General features: G+C 40.7%; 1 protein-coding gene across 1 annotated transcript in view; it reads left to right on the forward strand.

The window, feature by feature from the left end:
* The window catches only part of LOC144602291 (cleavage and polyadenylation specificity factor subunit 7-like), a 44711-nt gene that overhangs the window by 6375 nt on the left and 15391 nt on the right, over window positions 1-22945 (forward strand). The window contains exons 2-4 of the mRNA XM_078415206.1: window positions 4127-4336; window positions 9813-9916; window positions 13956-14101. Coding sequence (XP_078271332.1) covers window positions 4127-4336; window positions 9813-9916; window positions 13956-14101 — 460 coding nt within the window. The remainder of the gene's footprint in view (window positions 1-4126; window positions 4337-9812; window positions 9917-13955; window positions 14102-22945) is intronic.

Raw genomic sequence — 22945 nt, forward strand, 5'->3', positions numbered from 1 at the left:
AAGATGTACGAGTGTGGAAGAATGAAGGGTGATTTCGTTTATTTTTTAAAAAAACAAAATCATCAGGCTTTTATACAATATTGCATAGTGTGTGTGAATGTTTAATCCACTGGGTGTGATTTTTTTTTTAAATTCCAAAAATCCAAAGGGGTGATTTTGTTGAAACTTACAAATTTGTTACAGGTTTCAATGGGCTGGAGTATGTTTCTCTGGCTAAGGAAGCTAGAACCATGGCTTACAGCTTTAAAATAAGGCATCGGACATTTAGGACTGAGGTGAAGAGAAATTTCTTCACCCAGAGGATGGTGAAGCTAGAATTCTCTACCCCAGAGGATGCGGAGGCTCGGTCATTGAGTTCAAAACAAAAATTGATAGATTTCTGTATATTAAGTGTATCGTGGTAAGTGAAGCAGATAATGCAGGAAAATGACTTTTGGGATGAGAGGTCAACTTTGGTTGATGAATGGTGGAATTGACTCGGGGTCAAATAGCATCCTCCTGCTTTCATAAATTCTAATAACTTCTTTGTTAGGAGGTAATTTGTCCTTCAGTATAGATTTTGTTGATGACTTAACCATCATAGGCAAAATTCCTAGTCACTGTCATTATCTACTTGCAATGACCAGAATGTATAACTTCAATTGGATGCATCTGTGATCATGGTCAAACCACCAGGTTTCATATGAAGCTTAGACTTGGCTAATTTGACACAAGGAAACATGGAACAGATGGTTTTGTCTGAAAGGAGAAGTAACATCAATTTGGTGTGTGCAAATTATACTCGTACAGAAATTGATTAAGGAATTTAATTTCTTGAAGAAGATTTGGAATTTTTATATAACTTTGTACTTTTTCCTCTGGCTTTATGATGTGCTTATTTGAGTTGTATTTAGTTTGGAGAGCTCCACCGTGGCAAGATTAGTTTTGTTCCACCCCTTTCTTAGATTATAAGCAGATTGCCATGGTATGCTGAAATATTTACACTGCAGCAGTTGAATAGTTAAAATGCCTGTCAGCGCAATTGGTTCATTCGACCTTCCCATATGTGAGTTAGACCTGAAGCACTCCTATTTAGAAGTTTAACTCCAGGTGAAAAGTTAGCATTAACCTCTTGAGCAAAACTTTGAAGAAGGGTCCATATCCCAATCGTCGCCTGCCCAAACCATCCACAGATGCTGTTGACCTGTTGAGTTCCTCCAGCACTTTGCATAGTTCCTTGTGCTTCTACCACATACCATTTGTGGTGGGAGAAATTTGGATTTTTTGGACTTAAAAAAAAATTAGACGCAGTGGATTAAACATTCACATTTACTCTGCAATATTGTATAAAAGCCTGATGATTTTGTGTTATTTTTAATAAATTGACAGTGTCTTCTTGGTGTAACTGGTGACCACATTGAGTCTGTTGAACAACTCGCAAGTTTTTATTGAGATGAGGTGTGAGATTGTCAGCTCCCATTTGAAGTATAAGTAAAACAATGTAAACTGATGTTTTTAAATGTATAAACATGAATTTATATTCAACTTCCTTGTCTTTGTATCATCTCATTGATAGTGCTCAGTTAAATCGCCCTTGGTGTTTTCAGATTTCAAAATGCTGTGAGCAAAATACCGTAGACTAGAAATTTGAAATAAAGCAGAAAATCTTGTGAATGTCAGAGTTTAGTGTGATACATGATCAAGGCAGAAAGGTTTATAGATATATATATATATAGAAATATAGAAATACAAAATATTTCAATGACAAAAATTGAGAAGGCAAGATGAGAAAACAAAAGATCAGGCTGGGGAGATGTGGATTAGAGATTTGGAATGTAATAAGTGTAGGAAAAAAAACTGCAGATGCTGGTTTAAATCGAAGGTAAACACAAAATGCTGGAGTAACTCAGCGGGTCAGGCAGCATCTCGGGAGAGAAAGAATGGACGACGTTTCCGGCCGAGACCCTTCTTCAGACTGATGTCAGGGGAGGGGGCGGGACAAAGAGAGGATGTAGTCGGAGACAGGAAAACTAGTGGGAGAACTGGAATGGGGGAGGGGATAGAGAGGGGAAGCAGGGATCATCTGAAGTTAGAGAAGTCAATGTTCATACCGCTGTGGTGTAAACTGCCTAAGCGAAATATGAAGTGCTGATCCTCCAATTTGCGCTGGGCCTCATTCTGATAATGGAAGAGGCCCAGGACAGAAAGGTCAGATTGGGAATGGGAGGGGGAGTTGAAGTGCTGAGTCACCGGGAGATCGGGTTGGTTGAGACGGACTGAGCGGAGGTGTTGAGCGAAACGATTGCCGAGCCTGCGCTTGGTCTCACCGATGTAGAGAAGTTGACATCTGGAATAGCGGATACAATAGGAGGTTGGAGGAGGTGCAGGTGAACCTCTACCTCACCTGGAAAGACAGTTTGGGTTCTTGGATGGAGTTAAGGGGGGAGGTGCAACACCTAAAGGGACAGGTTTTGCATCTCCTGCGGTTGCAGGGGGAAATACCTGGGAAGGGGGTGGCTTGGGTGGACCAGAGAGTTTCGTAGGGAACGGTCTCTGAGTAATGTAATAAGATGCTTAAGGCACCAAATAAATGTGATTCTTTCAGTTTTTCATCTAATGAATGTTACTTGTGCAGGAAAATGCATCCTAGGAAGCAAGCTTTCACCTTTAGTAAAACCAGATGTATCTTTCTATGACCTGTAGGTGGAGGTATAGCATTCTCTTTGAAAATAAATTTTCCTTTCTTTAATTCTTAGAAAGAATATGACATTTTTCAGACACAAGAACCTGCAGATACTGGAATTTTGAGCAAACAAACAAAGTGCTGGAGGAACTTAGCAGGTCAAGGCAGTATCTGTGGAGGAAATAGATAGACAACGTTTTGGGTTTGGATCCATCTTCAAACTGATAAAGTGGGGAGGAGAAAGCTGAAAAAGAGATTGGGTGGGATAAAGCCTGGCAAATGATAGGTGGATACAAGTGAGAAGGGGTGATTGGCATGGAAGACATGGGTTAGCAGATGAGTGGAGGTAGAAATGGAGATGTCTCCATTTTACTTCTTGTCTTTGTCACTATCTCCATCGTGGTCTGGTTTGACTCAGCCACCAAGCATGACATCTGGAGGCTGCAGCACATCGTTTGATCAGCCGAGAAGGTTATTGGCTGCAACCTTTCCCCCATTGACAAACTGTACACTGTAAGGGCCAGGAAGTCAGTGGGTAAGATCATCTCTGACCCCTCTCACCCTGTCCACAAACTCTTTGAAACACTTCCCTCTGCAAGGTGACTCCAGACTGTCAAAGTCACCAAAGCCAGACATTAAACACAGCTTTTTTTCCACGGGCAGTAGCTCAACTCAACAGCTAAAAGTCTGTAGCCTCCTTTTGCTCAGGTATTTTATTTCATTCATCACGTGTTTAAATTATAATGTTTTATTCTTAATTGGTCACTGTATGTTGTGTTGTTACTTGCGAGCAAAGCACCAATGCAAATTCCTTGTATGTATACATACTTGACAAATAAAATTTATTCAATTCAATCCAATCTCCAGCCACTGATATCATCTATCCTGCTGAGTTCCTGCAGGGCTTTTTTTTTGCATATGAAACTTCACATTATTTCATAATGTGGTTTCATATGTGCCAGATAAAATCCGAATCTGAAAGCAAATTTACATTCAGTCTTCTTTGGGTATTTTTTATGCTGTTTAGCAAATTTTCGGTCACATGATCCTTACTAGGGGTGTAGGATCTCCTGAGATTGAATAAATTGCTCAGTTCATTTTATGGACCAAATTGAACTATTTATGGCCCTTTGAATGGACTGTGAGACTTGTTTCATTGTTATCATGAGTGACAATGAGTGCAATAGTACAAAGTGTAATTAGACCAGTGTGACAAAATCGCATTTTAGAAATTACTCTAGTTACACTGACTCCACATTCTTTCCTACATACTTACACTTTGGCTCGTTACCTTTTAAGAAAAGGAGACTTTGGAGGAGATATAACTGTATAAGTTGGCAATATTCACAGTGCACTAAGGAACATGTAACTGCTACTTTATATGATTGGGCTGTACATCATAAAATTGTTTATCCTGCACGTTTAGTTATACTGTTTTGAATGAAATGTATGTTTCTCTTCCAGGAGACTGATTACGTTGCAAATGATCAAGTTGACCTTTACGACGATGTAATAGCAGCTGCCGATGGTAATAACCACGAAGATCAAAGCTACGATGAGATATCGCCCCGGACACCTGGTGAGCCGCAGAAAACAGAAAATAGTGCCCGGCCAACCATCGTTTACACATATGGAGGCAAAAGGCAAGCTGTCTATGTGGGAAACCTAACGTGGGTGAGTGAATGTCAGTTTAATGTTATTTTGATGTGCATAGCTATATATTTAATGGATGACAGCTGCATTTGGGTAGGCTGAGAGGTTTCTTAATGGAGTTGCTATTTTTTTTCTGCTGTTATCCCTAATTTGCCTAGATTAAACACGTTTCTATTTGCAGATCCTGTTTAGGGCAGATAGTCTCGGTTCTTCCTACTGTTCAAGTGCATTTAATCCTATAGTGTAAAAACATTGGCACAAATCTGTTATCTATTACCTAGTCCAAAATCTCTGTAAGCAAATAATCGAATTCCTCCTAACAAGTGGATGGATGATAAGCTACAATTGAAGAATAATAATCTAATTCTCCATGGCCATTATCATAGCTCTGCTTTCTACACATTTTCAACTTGAAAATGTGGCTGCATTTTCCCTGGACTTTTCTAAAACTTTTCAGTGAACCAGGTTTTCTGAGGAAGGTTTAAAGTCTGGGACTTCCATATTTTGATCCAGTACCAGAAAACAGTTTTGTGAGAGCATAACTAAGAGTTGCCTTTGAGTTGAGGGATACTTTCTGTCTGTAGAATATTGAATGTTTTCCAGTAACATCTCTCTGATTTTATCCTCATTTGTAAAATATATCATAAGTTCCCTGTTATTGTGAGTACCATGTCTACTGTAGGTAAATGAGTAATATTTGTAATTGGCTGACATCAAAGAGATTGATGCATGCCAAAAGTCATTCTCATGGGTTGCCTTGCTTGATTGTTGCTCACATTCATTTGACAAACCAGATTAAGCAACACTGTTGAGTACACCAAATTAAATAAAGGTATCATAATATGTTAGATCTTCCACCTATGTTATGTCTGCTAGTTATGAAGCACATTTATTCCAGACTCTACCTCGGACTAATATTGTGGAAGTGTTGAGGGTAGGTTAATGTATTACTGGGTATTTGGATGCTGTCAGTTGTAAAAGGTCACAAGAATTTCTCTGTCCTTAACATTGTTCTTTTTAGGCCACAAAAGAAGCTAATTTAAAAAAGTGCATTTCATACTCTCGTTGTTCCAAGTGTTTAATGGTCAAATAATTGCTTTTTGAAATGTTGCAATGTAAGGAAATGAACCAATTTAGACGTACTAAGGTTCTACAAATAGCAATGAGATACATGACAAGCTCATTTTGCTTTTAAGAATTAAATATTGACTGTGATGTTTAGGAAATTCTATGACCTTATAGAATAGTGTTAAGGCATTTTATGTTACCTCAAAAGTGGAGCCAGGGTATTTGTTTAATGTCTTGTAAAAGTATGCAAGCATATTTGTCCCCATCACATTTTGAACTGGGACTTACTTGATTGTTGCTCGCACTCATTTGACAACCCATATTGAGCAGTAGTACAACACTGTTGAGTACACCGAAGTAAATAAAGGTATCATAGTGTGCTAGATTTTCCACCTATGTTATGCCTGCCAGTTATGAAGCACAATTCATTCCAGACTCTACATGGGACTAATATTGTGGAAGTGTTGTGGGTAGGTTAATGTATTACTGGGTATTTGGATGCTGTCAGTTGTAAAAGAAGTCACAAGAATTTTATTGTCCTTAACATTGTCCTTTTTAGGGCACACCGCTGGTGACAGGTCACCAATCAGAAAAATAACCCTCCACAACTACCCTTTGACTCCTTCCTCCAAGCCACTTTTGAATCCATCCAGATTCCATGTGATCTAACCTTCCAGATTAGCCTGTCATGTGGGGCCTTGCTGTGGACATGTCCACTGCCTTGCCCTCTTGAATCCTCTTGATGTCCTCTTTGGAGTACTCTAGCACATTTGTGAGACATGATTTCCCCAATTCAAAGTCATGCTGACTGCCTCCAATCAGCCCTTGACATTCTAAATGCAGGTAGACCCTGTTTCTCAGAATCCCCTGCAACAACTTTCCCACCACTAGCGCTAGGTCACGAGCCTGAACTTCCCTGGCTTGTCCTTCCTGCACTTCTTAAATAATTGTATAATATTATCTACCCTCCAGTCCTCTGGAACTTCACCTGTGGCAAATATGATGCAAATATCCCTATAAAGACCTTTGGAATTTCTTCCCTGGCTTTCCACAAGATCCGAGAATGCACTTGGTCAGGCCCTTTTAATCCTAATATACCGATACAATTTCTTAGGATTTTCCATGCAACTCCATATCATGTCCTCCTTTTGCTCAACTATTGCCGCCTTAAGTGTATTCCTACATTTCTTTACCCACCGAGGGATTTACTTGATCCCGACTGCCGATTTTTTTTCTATTTTCTAAATGGGGAAAGAATCCAGAAAAGAGGTGCAAAGGAACTTGGGAGTGCTGGTGCAGAATTCCCCAAAAGTTAATTTGCAAGTCAAATCGGAAGTAAAGAAAGCAAACTCAATGCTAGCGTTTATTTCAAGAGGGCTTGTATACAAAAACAGGGATGTAATGCTGATTACAGGGATGTAAGGCGCTGGTCAGGCCGCATTTGGAATATTGTGACCAATTTTGGGCACCATATCTGAGGACGGATGTGCTGGCTCTGGGGATGGTCCAGAGGAGATTTACAAGAATCATCCCAGGAATGAGTAGGTTAACATGTCGGCACTGGGCCTGGACTCGCTGGTGTTAAGAAGAATGAAGGGGGACCTCATTGAAACATACAGAATAGTGAAAAGTTTGGATATAGTGGACATGGAGAGGATGTTTCCACTAGTGGGAGAGTCTAGTACTAGAGGTCATAGCCTCAGAATTAAAGAACGTTCTTTTAGGAAGGGGATGAGGGGACATTTTTTTAGTCAGAGGGTGGTGAATCTGTGGAATTCTTTGCCACAGAAGACTGTAGTCAGTGGATATTTTTAAGGCAAAGAAAGATAGATTTTTGATTAGTACAGGTGTCAGAGGTTATGGGGAGAAGGCAGGAGAATGGGGTTAGGAGGGAGATAGATCAGCCATGATTGATTGGCGTAGACTTGATGGGCCGAATGGCCTAATTCTACCCCTATCAGATATGACCTTATGACATCTGACACCTGCTTCTTCCATTTTCCTGACCAGATCCTCAATATCTTTCATCAACCAGGGTTCCCTAAACTTGCTAGCCTTGTCCTTCGCCCTCACAGGAACATGCTGCCCTGTGCATTTGCCATCTCTATTTTAAAAGCCTCCCACTTACCTGCAAATAGACTGGCCCAAGCGACCTCCGCAAGTCCCTGCCTAATGCCTTCAAAATCGACCCTGACCTAATTTAGAACTATAACTTATGAGCCAGTCCTTAACCTTCTCCATAACTACTTTAAAACTAATAGAAGACAATGGAAGATACATTATCCCACTGCCAGTCAAATCTTCCCTCTGTACCCTTTCTGTATTCCTCAGGGTTCACTCTCTGTGATTCCCTGGTTGGCTCAACCCTTCCCCTCCCCAGGCACTCTCCCGTGCAATCCAAGGAGGTGTAACAGCTGTTCCTACACCTCCTCCTTTATCAGTGCCCAGGATTCTAAACGGCCCTTCCAGATGAGGCAGGATTTTTTTCCTGCACCTTTGTCTTTGCATTTGGTGCTCTCGATGTGACCTCCGGTACATCGGTGCAATCAACTTGGCTGCTTTGCCAAATACCTATGCTCTGTCTGCCATGGGCATCTGGAGCAAGCCATATTAATTCCTCTTCCCATTCCCACACTTACATATCTGTCCTTGGTGTCCTTCCACCAAGCCAGGGTGATATCAAACACGCACGAGAGAAACAGTGCCTCATATTCCACCTGGGAAGTCTGCCTGATATCATGAACAATGAATTCTTCAAAATCAGCTAATTTGCTCCCCCTCTGTCCCTTTCTCCTTCCTGATCTTCCCAGGTCCTCTCACAGACCCTTCTTTTCAAACCCATCCCCCAGACCATTATCACCCCATTTCCTTCGCTCCTGCCAACCACTCCACCTATCGATCCACCAGCTTCCTTATTTGGTTTCATGCTTCCTTTCCTGTCAAATTTCATCTTCTGCGGACCTTTGCCTCCAACTATTGCATCCCAATCTTTGTCATGATTTCCACTCTTCCTTCTTCCACCTAACTCTATTTGCCAATCAACCCTTCCACATCTGGATCCACCTCTCACTTGACAGCTTTTATCCTCCCCCTCCTCTCCCACACCTTTCCATGTTGGCTATAGGAGGGCCTACCTCAAAAAGGCAGCTAGCATCATCAAACACCCACACCACCCTGGCCACGCTCTCATTTCATTTTTGCCATCAGAAGGAAGGTATAGGAGTGTGAGGTTTCAGGAACAGCATCTTGCCAACAGCCATCAGGCCATTGACACGATGAACTTCAACTAAACTCCGAACTGCCTGAATTGTACAAGGGGTTTTAGGCTTTGTTTTGTTTTTGTACTATGTTGGTTTTCTATTTATATAACTTTTTTTAATTGTTTATTATATTAACAAACCTTTTCTGCTCTAACTCAATGGATCAGGCAACATCTATGGAGGACCTGGATAGGTGAAATTTTGGGTTGGGACCTTCAGACTGATTGTCGTAGGGGGAAGCAAGCTGGCAAGGAGGTGGGGTTATGTGTATCTCAAAGAGAAAGTCATGGTGATCTAGTGAGAATAAAATGCACTCGAGAGGTTGTACAATGTGAGAACTTATGAAGAAAGGTTGAATTCAAGAAAGAAGCAAAGAGCTCTCAGGCTATACAGGTGTTAGTGGAAATGTAAAGGGGTTGGATTCTCTGGTGAAACTGAGCCAGTTGGAAACAGGAAATGGAGTCTTTCAAAGTGGAGAAGGGCATGAGGTATGTCAGAGAGGTAACTCTCACTTCTCTGGAGGCTTCTGCGTCCAGATCATTAATATCATGCTGCAATATTAGATCAAAAATTACATGTGGTAATTTTCCAGATTTGTAATTTGAGGAATTATTTTGTATGCATTCCTCAAAATCGTCTTTGGGCATCTTGTTCGGCATGGGCAAGTTGGGCCAAAGGACCTGTTTCCGTGCTGTTTGACTCTTTGACCCTATAAGCAAAAGCGAGTCCGTGCAAATAAAAATAGACGGTCTTTAAGTGTAGTGAGAGTGTTATTAAGAGTGTGGTGGAAGACCAGAACGCTTTGCCTGGGTTGCTTTTGGAGACAGACACGACCGTGGCATTTAGGAAGTTTTTAGGTAGGCACATGGAAATGCAAGGAATAGAAAGACATGGATCATGTGCACGGCAGATGAGATCTGTTTAACTCGGTATGATGTTCAGTGCAAACATTACGGGCCGAAGGGAAGGTTCCTGAACTGTAATGTTCAATGTTCTTAAGGAGCAATCTACCTCACTTTTCCACCATCTTTAATGGTTAAAAAATGAGTTAAAATATGTAGTAATGAGCTGTAGTGTATTTTGGTTTCAGAACCAGCAAAAAAGTTGTTATAAATCTTATCTTTTTATCATTCTTATCCATTATTATCCTTGTGTTTTGTTTCATTCAGTGGACAACAGATCAGGATGTGGCAGATGCTGTCCATTCAGTTGGCGTGCAGGATCTATTGGAAATCAAGTTCTATGAAAACCGTGCCAATGGGCAATCAAAAGGGTAAGTGTGTGTGACTGAGCTACGCTTAATACCCATATCAACTTCACCACAAGGTATTAAATAGCACTTTTCCTATATGATGCATCTGATTCATTCCAAGATTATAGACGGTGAATTACTGTGGCTGTTGTGATACAGAAAAGCAGTGCAGGTATTTCATGTTAGGCAAGGTCCAACAGTTCTGCACACAGAACTCAGTGCTGCAATTTCACTATTGCAATGGAATCAGAGCATATTTATTGAATTAGGGTGTCAGCTGCAGCTTGCATTGCTGTTATTTACCTGCTGAAATTGCAAATGCATCAGCCACATGACACTAAAGTAATTGCATGCAAATGCTGACTGTAAATCATATCTCAATTTGTATGTTGATATATTGCAGGTAGAATCTCCATATGTGACACACTTGGAGTCACCTAAATGAGGAAATGAATTGCAGATTCCTGCCTATTTTAAACATATCTGTGAATGAGGAATTTTGATTTAAATTTAGTTTCATTCATTTTTATTAACTTTATTCTTCCTGTTGAGTTTAACGAAGGTACAAATGAGGAAAGCGAGTCAATAATTGGTCAGAAGGCAGCCAGGGTTACAGCCCACTAACTCATTATCACCAATCACTGGAGCTTTTGCCATTCTGGCCGAATCCTTTCAGTTTCATATCATATCATATCATATCATATACAGTCGGAAACAGGCCTTTTCGGCCCTCCAAGTCCGTGCCGCCCAGTGATCCCCGTATATTAACACTATCCTACACCCACTAGTGACAATTTTTACATTTACCCAGCCAATTAACCTACATACCTGCCTTCCAAAAGCAGGTTTAAAAATATATCCATTTCATCTTTGTGTTGATTGATTCCTCCCTTTGTAGGGCTTGCTACTTTCTCCCAATTAATTATTATTGGTGACAACCACATGAAAATAAGGTTGGAACTTTTTGTTGCTTCAGTTAAGTTCAGATCTCATCTTCAAGTTTAAAGTTGTTTGGTTACATTTTCAGATCTAGCACTATAAAAATATCCGGCTGCAATAAATTTTGACCTCCCAAATGCAAGTTTATGCTCGTGTTAGAAGTGTATATATTTTTGTATAAATAGTTTGGATGATTGAATATTATCCAAGGTATTTAAGTTTGCAGATCCACCTACTTTTGGACTGGTTGGTGTATTTGCTCAAGTGGTAGAGGGTTTAGAGAGATACCATGCACAAATGTACAAACCAGTTTTAAATAATATGAATATACCAGATCACTGGACAAGGAGATGCCAGGCCGAATACTTTGTAGATAGATGAGATGTAATGGGATTAGAACATGCAATCACAGAACACTTTTGATACCTGGGGACATTCCAAAATGCTTCACTGTCATTTAATTACCTTTTGACATGCGGTTTCTTTTGTGCAGAGGAAGTTAGGAAGAAGGAACAGAAATGTGAATTGCATTTCAATTGTCAATTTGTTTTCACAATAGCAGGAAATAAAAGTAGAGTTGTGATGGAGAGCCTTTAACAATATTGATTAAAAAGATGTTTTTATTAAAATATAAACAGGAAATGCCATTGAAGCATCTCTGAAGATAAATGGGCTGTTAATGCTTCAATTAAGCAATAAAAATTAGGATAACTGTGACCAAATGAGTAGCAGTGCACGCGCAAAGCACAGTACAAAGCCATGCAAACCAAAAAGGATCACAGCTAATTTACGGTCCCTACTGGGCTGGTCAGTCTTTTGTAGGGTATTAAAACAGTTCTATCCCCAAGGATGAAACTGGGTTTGACTGCAATGCCTTCACAGTTGAAAAATCTGGCTGCAGGAGTGCCGCTTGTCTGGCACTGGCAGAACTGTGTCAAAATGATGAACACCGAGGTCTAATATAACAGCAAAAAAAAAGAAGGGATGAAGCGGGTGTAGTGGTTTAATCTTGCTGTGTCTGAGATTAAAATTAGGACTGCCATTGTATATGCCTGGACAAGCTATTTCATGTTTCCTTTACTGCAAACTTATACAAACAAAACCATCATCAGATCAGAATGCAAATTTAGGAAGGTTGGTTTTGGCATATTATTCTGGATCACAATATAGGAATATGCAATGGAAATATGTGGAGACTTCACTTCAATTAGACTACACAAGTCATCCCTATTCTCAGATGCACACGCACACACTTTTTGTCCTTCCACTTTTCTCGCATACATGATCAATACCTTATCACCCAAGCATTATCTAAATGTTCATTTTCAAGTAAGAGTTTGTATTGTGAATGCTAACAGGGTGTTTGGAGCCACACTAGGATTGGTTGTTTTTGTGCACTTTCTATTAGAAATTTCCAGGATAGCAGCGAGAGCTAAGAATTTCTGATTATCAGTTATTCTCTCTCTTGTCCACTTCATGACCACCTGCACTGTGATGGTGCTGGTGCTGTTTAGTGGGTAACAACGTCACATGGCACAAACATAAACCTAAAGATAAAGATGAATAAAATGGGTGGCAGGTTTGCATCCCAGTTTATGCCCGAGCCCTGGATTTTGCTGAACTATTCAATGTCACTTTAAGATTGTATGTAGTAGATTCAAAGCATCTATTTGGAAAATGGAAAGTAGCAAGTGCTACCATTTCTAATAACAGTATAACAGAACTTTATTGTCATTCGGTATAAATACCGAACGAAATTTCAGCAGTCACAAGACACAGCAAAAAAGAAAAGAACACAGGACACACGACCCCAACACCAACATCCATCACAGTGACTCCAAACACCCCCTCACTGTGATGGAAGGCAACAAAACTTCCACTCTCTTCCCCCCCGCGCCCACGGACAGGCAGCTCGACCCCTACCGAGGCAACCGACACGCACAGCCCCCGCAAGGGGATGGAAGGCCCCGCGGCCGAGCCACACCGGGCACTGAAACGTCCCGCGGCCGAGCCGCGCCGGCGATGTTAAGTCCAGCGGCCAAGCCGCACCGGGCACTGAAACGTCCCGCGGCCAAGCCGCGCCGGCGATGTTAAGTCCAGCGGCCGAGCCGCACTGGGCACTGAAACGTCCCGCAGCCGAGCCGCGCCGGCGATGTTAAGTCCAGTGGCCGAGCCGCACCGGGCACTGAAACGTCCCGCGGCCAAGCCGCGCCGGCGATGTTAAGTCCCGCAGCCGAGCCGCACCGGGCACTGAAACGTCCCGCAGCCGAGCCGCGCCGGCGATGTTAAGTCCAGTGGCCGAGCAGCACCGGGCACTGAAACGTCCCGCGGCCAAGCCGCGCCGGCGATGTTAAGTCCAGCGGCCGAGCCGCACTGGGCACTGAAACGTCCCGCAGCCGAGCCGCGCCGGCGATGTTAAGTCCAGCGGCCGAGCCGCACCGGGCACTGAAACGTCCTGCAGCCGAGCCGCGCCGGCGATGTTAAGTCCAGCGGCCGAGCCGCACCGAGCGATGGAAGGCCCCGCGGCCGAGCCGCACCGAGCACTGAACCGATCCGCGGCCATACCGGGCGATGGAAGGCCCCGCGGCCGAGCTGCGCCGGGCACTGTTAGGTCCCGCGGCCGAGCCGCGCCGGCGATGTTAAGTCCAGCGGCCGAGCTGGAAGGCCCCGCGGGCGATGGAAGGCCCCGCGGCCGAGCTGCGCCCCGGGGAAGAGACCCAATAAAAGAAAGGTTTCCCACACCCCCCACACATACACAGCCAAAAACAGAAACAAAAACCATCCCAACACCGACACACGCAAAAAAAAGACAAACAGACTGCCAGAGAGCCGCAGCCGTTAGGCGCAGCCACACGTGACCGGAGCCATTGCAGCATCTTCTGCTGAGGATTGACGTGCCAATATAGGCCGTTAGTGTGTGTCATGACAGGAGTTAACTCGACTGTTCTCCAAGGTTGAAGAGCATACTTTTTTGTCCTATGCGTGAAGAATTGCTGTGAGGCATAAAAAAGCTACCGGAAGCATAGTACATAGATAGAGAGAAATCTAGAAATCACGCGAAAATGCTGTTTCATGATCAATAACAGATCTCTTTTTCTTTCTGTCTCTATTTTCTGATCAGGTTTGCTGAAGTGTATCTGGGATCTGAAAGTTCTGTTCAACGTCTCATGGAGCTGCTTCCACAAAGAGAACTTCATGGACAAAGACCAGAGGTCATGCCTTGCAACAAACAGAATCTCAACCAGTTTGAAGCACAATCCAAGAAAAGTAAATCTTTGGAAATTCTACACTGCATTAGATCTTCATTAACCTCTTTTCAACCCTGTATTTTTTTGACACAGAGTAATACCTGGTGTAGTGGAATTGTGAATAACTCTTTCTCATCCACATATGTCAGGAATTACTCTGGTCACTTACCAATATGCCCAATACAATCACTGTCTCTATGCAGCAGCTTATGTTTCCATTTGATTAATCTATTAAGTGCAAGTATTGTCATTAGATAATGAACTGAACTAGTTTAATGGATGCTAAATTCAGTTCTATGACTTTGTCATATTAAGATTACCAAGGGCAGGAAAATCATATTGCTCTGAAATATATACAGGGTAATGGGAAAGCAATAACCAAAATGATTGTGAGGAATTTGCTTCTGCTACGTAGCAGCAGCACTGGTAGAAGATGTGAATACTTCTCAGTATAAAAGAAGTTCTTCAGTTGGAGGATACAGTATATAATTGGATTGCTCAATTTGAGACTGGGAGATTGTTGGAAGTATCAAATCATGGACTTGCTATTGTTTTCACTAACTCCTGCCCATCTGTTTAATATGACAAATGTTTCTATTTTTATATTTGTGAACTGTAACTTTGCTTTTAAATGGATCTTATTTAAAATATGATGGAAGGAAAGCGAAATATCCTATATTCTTTCAAAAGATTTCATGTTGTGTTGTGCCCATGTTGGCCTTTACCGTCAGTGTTCCCAGAGTCCATGATCTCCTGCATGTTGATGTTGCAATAAAATCTTGTGTTCATGCAATTCACTGCACTGAGGTCTATCTGTGCTGTGCATTTGAGGGAGGAAGAGAAAGAAAGCTCTTCATTATGGTAACTATGGAGACTTCAAACTGATCGACGGGTAATGTCTTACACGTTGTACATTATTTCTCTTTACCCTTCAAGGGTTAGGAATAACTCCATCCTCAAATGCTGGAAATACCTTTTACATCACTATAAAATATGCTAAATTTGAATTTTTGTGTATCAACCACAGGCTTCAGAACGGCTTCTCAGTCCAATGGTTTTATTGGTCTTCATTTCAGCATGTCCCATGTTTCAAATGCTTGCAGTTTCGGATTAGCTTAGTCTTCCAAATGCACATTAAAAATATAATTATAAATATAATTTCTTAAAGGGGCAAGATCAACACTGATCTACCAATTACTTATAGTTTCAGGAAAAGTTAAATATTTTTGAATGATTAATGTTGGCATTGGGAACTAGCTGGGAAGTTACTGAGTCCAATGGTGTGAGGAGATTTAATTAGCATGCAGTTAATTTTCATCTATTTTTATCAAAAATCAATGCTCTTCTGAAGTTCCCTTTTGCTCCTTTAAGTTAACATGCCCCAGTCTGTGCATTCTCTCTCACAACATCTTAATTAAATCTAAATCCAAGAACATTGCATGGAGGTCTCCAACTCGTAACTCATTGTTTCACAGTAAATGTAGAACTACTTATTTCATTCAGTCTCTCTTTCTACATGAAGGTTACAGGTTTTTAAATTCTAGGATTAACATAGTTATTTCTTAACTCCTATGTTTTTAATCTTTGTTTGTTTTCTGTTAGATGGGCTTTTGTCCTTAATGGGTCTGCCCCATGCCCAGTCACCTTTTAGAAAGTTACTTAAAATGAACATGTGTTAATTCAGCTCCCTTACAGCGTCAGGCTTCATCTCATGTCACTTTTGGAGTGCTGAGCAAAATTTTATATTTTTATCCCTAGCACCAATAACATAATTGCCTTTTAGTCTGCGTTTGTACCTGTGTGTGATAAATGTTGTAACTTAAAAATAAAACACGTTGATCACACAAATCAATCATGAAGCCTGATGATACATAATGTCATAACAGATATTCCTGTTAGCTTTACTTTGCATTATTCTGTTTGTAGTTCTGGAAATTATGGTAAGTTGGCACTAAATATATAGAAACTGAAAATTTGTATCATAGAATTTAAACATTCCAACACCAGAGGAAGTATGGGCAAGATTGTTGGCTGACCCTAAAACTAAAGCAGTGTTTGTGATTTTTGTTGTTGAGTTTGATGCTACCCAGCATGTTTTGGTGTATGTGTCCACTTTAATAGTGCCAGGAAGCAGGAAAATATCGGAATGGGGGTGTAGTTAGGTTCTGTTCTTTATTAGTATTGAATTTTCCTCTCGTATTGAATACTTATTTGGTCCTTTTTCTCCTGAATATAAGGACTATATTTGTATTGGAACTTGGTTTCCTGACTGATCTTGTTATTGATCTAGTCATGACTGCCACCCCTTGTATGAAATTGAATAATTTAACTTGGCTATTGGATGTTTATTATCAATTACTTTAAGTCCCTTCCCCTTTGATTCCTCTAGCCTTGCTTTCCTCTCCACTGACTTTTCTTTCTCATTTATCTCCTGCTTTTTTTCATCCCTTTCTGCTGCATCCCTGTTCCCTTCTTTCTTTCCTGGTCCTTTCCTTTATCCTTTCCCTTTAATTCTTCTCTGCTCATTATCCTATCTTACTTCCACTTTCCACTCTGTCACTTTTATGGCTTCCCCTTAATTCCAAATTCTTCATCGGTATTCCTTTCCCAATTTTTTTCCATATCAGCTACTTGACTTTCCTGTTCTATTCTCACTGTTTTGTTTTTTTCATGCCTTATCGCTTTCTTCTTCCCCCCCCCCCCCCATTTCCCTGCATTGCTCCATGAAATCTTAATCTCCTCCCTTCTCTCATTCATCCTATACCTTTTTCAGCTTATCCTCTTTCTTCATTCTCCTTTCAGCCTCACCAGCATGCCCCACTCCCTGCCACTGCTCTACCCACACACCCCACTCTGCATACCCTTTCATTTTCTGCTCCTTCCCACACATTTCTCTTTGCTCCCATTCTACTCTATTTCCTGTCTGGTCCCTCATAGTACCTCTGTCCCCTTCTTCTTCATATTCTTTTGTTACCTCTTGTGAACCTTCTACTTCTTCTTGGGCACCCAAATACCTCACTAATTTTTCTCGCGTCTGGAAAATATGGCCTCTGACATTTTTATCACTTGCAGTTGAAATTGCAGCTTTGGTTAGCTAACTAATAATATTTTTGAACCTGGAAATCTCCAGGCCATTACAGTTTAGTATAACAATAAAAGCCATCCACATGTTAGTAACCAGACTTAATCCTACCCCCATCTCTCTTTTCCATCTTACTCCCCTCGCTCCCACCCAACAGTCAGTCTGAATAAGGGCCCAGAACCAAAAAGATATCTGTCTATTCCCTCCACAGATGCTGCTTGATCTGCTGAGAGTACATCCAGCACTTTGATTTTTGCTCAAGATTCCAGCATCTGCAGTTTCTTGTATCTCCAATAATAACCATGCAATTGTTTGTATCGGACACGAAATCTTGAATTATTCAACCGTGTTCATTCAAGTAACTTGTTTTTGGAATGATGTGTGAAAACTGTTGAATTGGTGGAGAGGATGAAACAATTTACAAAATTATAGTAACTGGAAAACACCCTGTGACCCAAGAACATTCTACTTTTGTCCCACAAAATTACTGCATCATTTCAGTTTAGAAAGTAGTTTCGTTTTAACATCTATCAGTTTTACCCATTCTCTGAGGGGCTATTGATTAAAATGGACTTCCGTACCTCTTGTTCTCCCACTGTATTAAAGGAACTGACATTAAAAACATTCAGTTGTCAGGACATTGGCAAACCCTTGGCATTTAAATCAGATAGCCATCTTCATACTAGATAAGAACACAAGTCATAATTTTATTTGAGTTAAGGAACTTTCTACATATAAGTAGGAACCCATATCCGACGTTTCCAAAAACAGTGACAGTGAGACTGTTCTATTACTATAGAATAATGAAGGTATAACTAACATTGCCAGTAAGTGAAGAAAATCCAAGTGTTAATTATATAGAAACAAAGATTTGATTCATGCAGAAATCTGATGGGACTCTCCTGAGGAGCTCAGAGATTGTGGTCCGGGGATGCGCTGTGGTGAAGCATCATTGTGTTCTCAGCTGACATGCATGTGATGGTATGCACATTACGTGCAAAGAGCCTAATCAACTGAGCCTCAATCCGGAATTCAACACAGAATGTTTCTCTATCACACGTTATTGAAAGACCTACCTTTATTCACACTATATTTTATGTAGCAAATTTCCAATAACAGGGCATAAGACTTTTCATATCTGAATGAAACATGAACAGTGAGGTTATTAAATCCCTGCCAGTCAGATAAATCCTCCATCCTCATTAATAGTTTACAGTGGTAGAAGAAATAAACAGATGAGAACTTCTGAATCGGACTTTAAAGAGCAAAATCTTATCGATTTACAATACAATACAATACAAACTTTATTGTCATTGTGCAGTGTACAAGTACAGAGACAACAAAATGCAGTTAGCATCTTAACCAGAGTGCATGCGATGGAATAGTAAAACATATAATATATACAGTAATTCAGTAGCGGTAGTGGAAATTCTGGTGAGCGAGATCAGTCACTGATGGGAGGAGTGCCCGAGGGGGGGTGGGGGTGGGTGGGGGGGTGGCAGCAATCACCGAAGCGCAGAGTTAAGTAAGGTAACAACCGCAGGAAAGAAGCTGTTCCTGAACCTGCAGGTCTGGGAACGGAGAGACCTGTAGCGCCTCCCAGATGGGAGGAGGGTAAACAATCTGTGGTTGGGGTGAGAGCTGTCCTTGACGATGCAGCGCGCCCTCGCAGACATCGCCTACTCTGGATAGACTCAATGGAGGGGAGTGAGGAACCGATGATGCATTGGGCAGTTTTCACCACCCTCTGCAGTGCTTTCCGGTCGGAGACAGAGCAGTTGCCATACCATACTGTGATACAGTTAGTAAGGATGCTCTCGATAGTGCAGCGGTAGAAGTTCACCAGAATCTGAGGAGACAGATGGACCTTCTTTAGTCTCCTCAGGAAGAAGAGACGCTGGTGAGCCTTCTTGATCAGTGTTGAGGTATTGTGGGTCCAAGAGATGTCATCAGAAATGTTGACACCCAAGAACCTGAAACTGGAAACACGCTCCACCTCCATCCCGTTAATATGGATGGGGGTGTGCGTACTACCCCTAGTCCTTCTGTAGTCCGCTTTTAAACTGGATTTAAAAGCTTAGCCAATAACTCACTAGAAATTATTAGGCTTGGAATCCTGTTTATTCTAAATTTTCTGTTGACATTTTCTCATCTCATGCTTTTAGGCATAATAGCATTGAAATCAAGGATTCTCTATTTTTGTTTCAAATGAGTCGGCAAATTTCTATTTATTTTTTCATTGAACAGAGTAATGCTGGATTTTGACCTCAGTTTGACCACATTCTGCTAGGTTGCCATGGATAAACCTTTCATAAAAGGTAGACACAAAATTCTGGAGTAATTCAGCGGGAAAGGCAGCATCTCTGGGGAGAAGGAATGGGTGAGGTTTCGGAGACCCTTCAGACTGATGTCAGGGGAGTGGGTGGGACAGAGATAGAATGTCGTCGGAGAGAGTAAGACTGGTTCCGGTTTCATTAAAGGTTCTGCAGTTTTTTGATGCTCAAGATCTCTTAGATGATATATGAGCCATGCAGCTCTGAAAGCATCTCAACCCTATTATACACTGAGTGTTATCCAAAGTTTCCAACTTTTCTAAGCTGCATACTTAAACAATCAAATCTAATGTGTACACTAGTGATACTCAGCTTTACCACCTCCATTGTTACTGTTGCTGTGCTATCTGACATTACATCATAGATGATCCTCATGTGTTGCACCCTCTTAGGCTCCCATATGCTATTCAAATCCCCAAACCTCCCTCCCTTTCTAATGTTTTGCTCTGGCTAAATCCAACGTTGATCTTACTGCTTTTTAAAATATTCCGAATGGAGTTTCAAGCCTCCACACCTGAACCAAGAGAGTCTTCCCATCCAGCATCTACCGGCCAGAACTCGTTCTTTAATAATGTCAAAACCTTAAACCAATGGCTTTATCAGTGGCAACTTTGACCATCTAATAGTGACATCCCGATTTTTAGTCCATGTAACAACGTGCCTGGGCCCTTGCATTCGTGTCTTAAGTTTGGGTAAATGGAATGAGTGGTTTTCTTGTCACTTTGTCCAGTGGCATATCATCTCTAACAAAGTGATTAAAAACGTCGTCTTTGCATTTATGAATCCTTTGCCTAGCCATGCCTCTTCTCTCTGCAGCATTACATGCTACTTGCTCCTTGTGACTTTCAACTCTTGTGTTGGTTTCTGTATCCTCACACATGTGGACACCTCATGAACTTTGCAGAGTCTTTGCACTCTGGAATTAATGAAAAATCCCAAGCATCTTTTGCCATCTTCAGTAATTTCCTTAAAATCTATTTCCCTAATCACTTCTCATAAATCAATTCCCAATTACAATTCCTTCTGATTACATTTCCAGGATACAATCAAATCTAAATGTAGTTGTTGCCACACCTGGGTTTTAAAGTCTATTTAAAATTAAAGTTTAGGTTTCTAGAGAGAACAGAGTGCAATTACATTCTGATATCTGCACTAAAGACCAGGGGAAAAGAAAGATAATTAACATTGGTGTGATGGTAGGAGGGAGAAAATAAGTTCAGATTATATTAACCAGTGCCAACAAAATAGAGACGATGTTTAAGACAGAATGGAGTCTGGTGATGAGCAAGGGGTTGGATGATACATGTGAGGCTTTCATCTGAATCCTGCATGCGAGTACAGAAAAGTGTCGGAAGATTCACTATATGTGAAAACAATAAAGATCTAGTCAGGCATCAGGCTAATAGCTGATAGTTATGAAAATAACATCACAGAATGAAAACTGGATACTCAAAATTTTCATGTCTTTCATTTATTTTCCATTGGTGCAAGCAGAATGAATGTTTATTTTTGAGTTCATGTGCGTAGGCACTTGAAAGCTGACAAGGCATTTTCTTAAAGTGACATTCAACAGATTGAGCTGAGTATATGCATATACTGACCTCTGTTAAATGTAACTCCTGTGATTATGAAGCTGAAAAGATTTATGACAAGAAAGTTATGGAAGGAAAGTAAACTTGTCTGATAGGAAGTTCTGTCACTCATGAAATCATGTTGGAGGACCTTTCCTACCAGAAAAAGTATTTGAGTCATTATTACTCTGAGGTGCAGTGAAGATTTGCTGTTTAAAAAGAGTGACATGCTGCCAACCCATCTTTAGAATGATTTAAACGTTATTTTAAATGTGTAGAATTTAAATTTGTCCAGTGACTCTCAACACCACACAAGAAGGGTGACCAGAAGATGAGGGAAAAAGATATAAATGAAATATGATCTAAGAAGACTAATTGCAAAAAGAAAAGCATGATTGTAGGGAGGGAAAGATGGATTGCATATCTGAATAAGAGAGAAAAAATAATTTGATGCCGAAAGAATTTAAAAGCAGTTTCTTATCTTTGAATCACTGGAAGCGCAGACCAAGTTCACATACCTCAAGTTTAGAAATACATCATACATCTACATTTCCTCGTGTCTTTGATGTATTAAAGTTTGTTTACAATATTCAAATCAGAAATTCTTCCAGTGTAAAGTGTTACTAAATGGAGATTTTTAATCAAGCAATTTTAATATCTTACACAAGAGCCACAGTGGTGCAGTGGTAGAGTTGCTACCTTACAGCGCCAGAGACCCAGGTTCGATCCTGACTACGTTGCTGTCTGTACGGAGTTTGTACGTTCTCCCCTTGACTGCATGGGTTTTCTCCGGTGTTCTCCCACACTTCAAAGACGTTCAGGTTTGTAGATTAATTGGCTTTGGAAAAGATTGTAAATTGTCCCTAGTGTGTAGGATAGTGCTGGGGTGATTGCTGGTCGGCACAGACTCGGTGGGCGGAAGGGTTTGTTTCCGCACTACATCTCTAAACTAAATTAAAAGAGCTCTTTACTTTGTCGTCTTTCCGCATCCTTTATAAAAATACCCTCTTTTTTGGATGGCCTTCAATAATTTTCCCAAGTTACCATTCTTGTGTGAATCTTTCTGGTGAGTATCATAAGGCTTTTATACTGTGCAAGTTTTCTTGCAGAGATGAACAGATAGCTATTTATTCTTTAAGTAGTGTTAGTGGTAGGAGGTTGATGGTGGCTGGCTGATAGCAGCATTATTTCCCCTCCATAACTTATCTAACATAGAATAATAACTTTATATCTCATGTACAGGCTAATTTTCAATAACAATAGATAAGGAAATAAATTGATGATGTTTTGGTCTATTTGTCCATGTAAACTTTTGTATAGAGTCTTCTTTCACAATACCACTGAGAAAATCCTACACAAGCAAATAGAATGAACTTTGTTGCAGTGGGACAGTTGCTAGAATCCAAACGTTGATTGCTCTTCTAATTTATTGTACAGTTTTATAATGAAGGGGAAAGATGGATATAATGGGTTTAGAATAGATTCACATCCAGTTGGTTTTTCATTGTTATGCTTACAGAGGAATTTGAGTTCACAGTGAATTCTATTGCCTCAATTCATTTGATTGGAGTAGCAGTGAACGTACTACTTCCTGAATAGAAAGCATCCCTACAATTATAGAAGCTGGTTCCTACCGACAATTCCACACTGACAATTTGGTTCAGCTGTAGGAAATTACTGAACTTAACCAATTTTTTTGAAAATAAATAACTTTCAATAAGAATATATTGCTTTCAAGTAAAATGGATGGGTTATAAAAGCCAATATTTCACCAGTACAACAGGTCATTTTATCCTAAACAGTATTACACTGAGTTAGTTATAATATTCCAGTTTAAAAAAAATGATTAACTCTGTAATTAAAGTTATTTTAGTGTC

Source organism: Rhinoraja longicauda, chromosome 18 (assembly GCF_053455715.1).
Source record: "Rhinoraja longicauda isolate Sanriku21f chromosome 18, sRhiLon1.1, whole genome shotgun sequence".
Taxonomy (NCBI): Eukaryota; Metazoa; Chordata; class Chondrichthyes; order Rajiformes; family Arhynchobatidae; genus Rhinoraja; species Rhinoraja longicauda.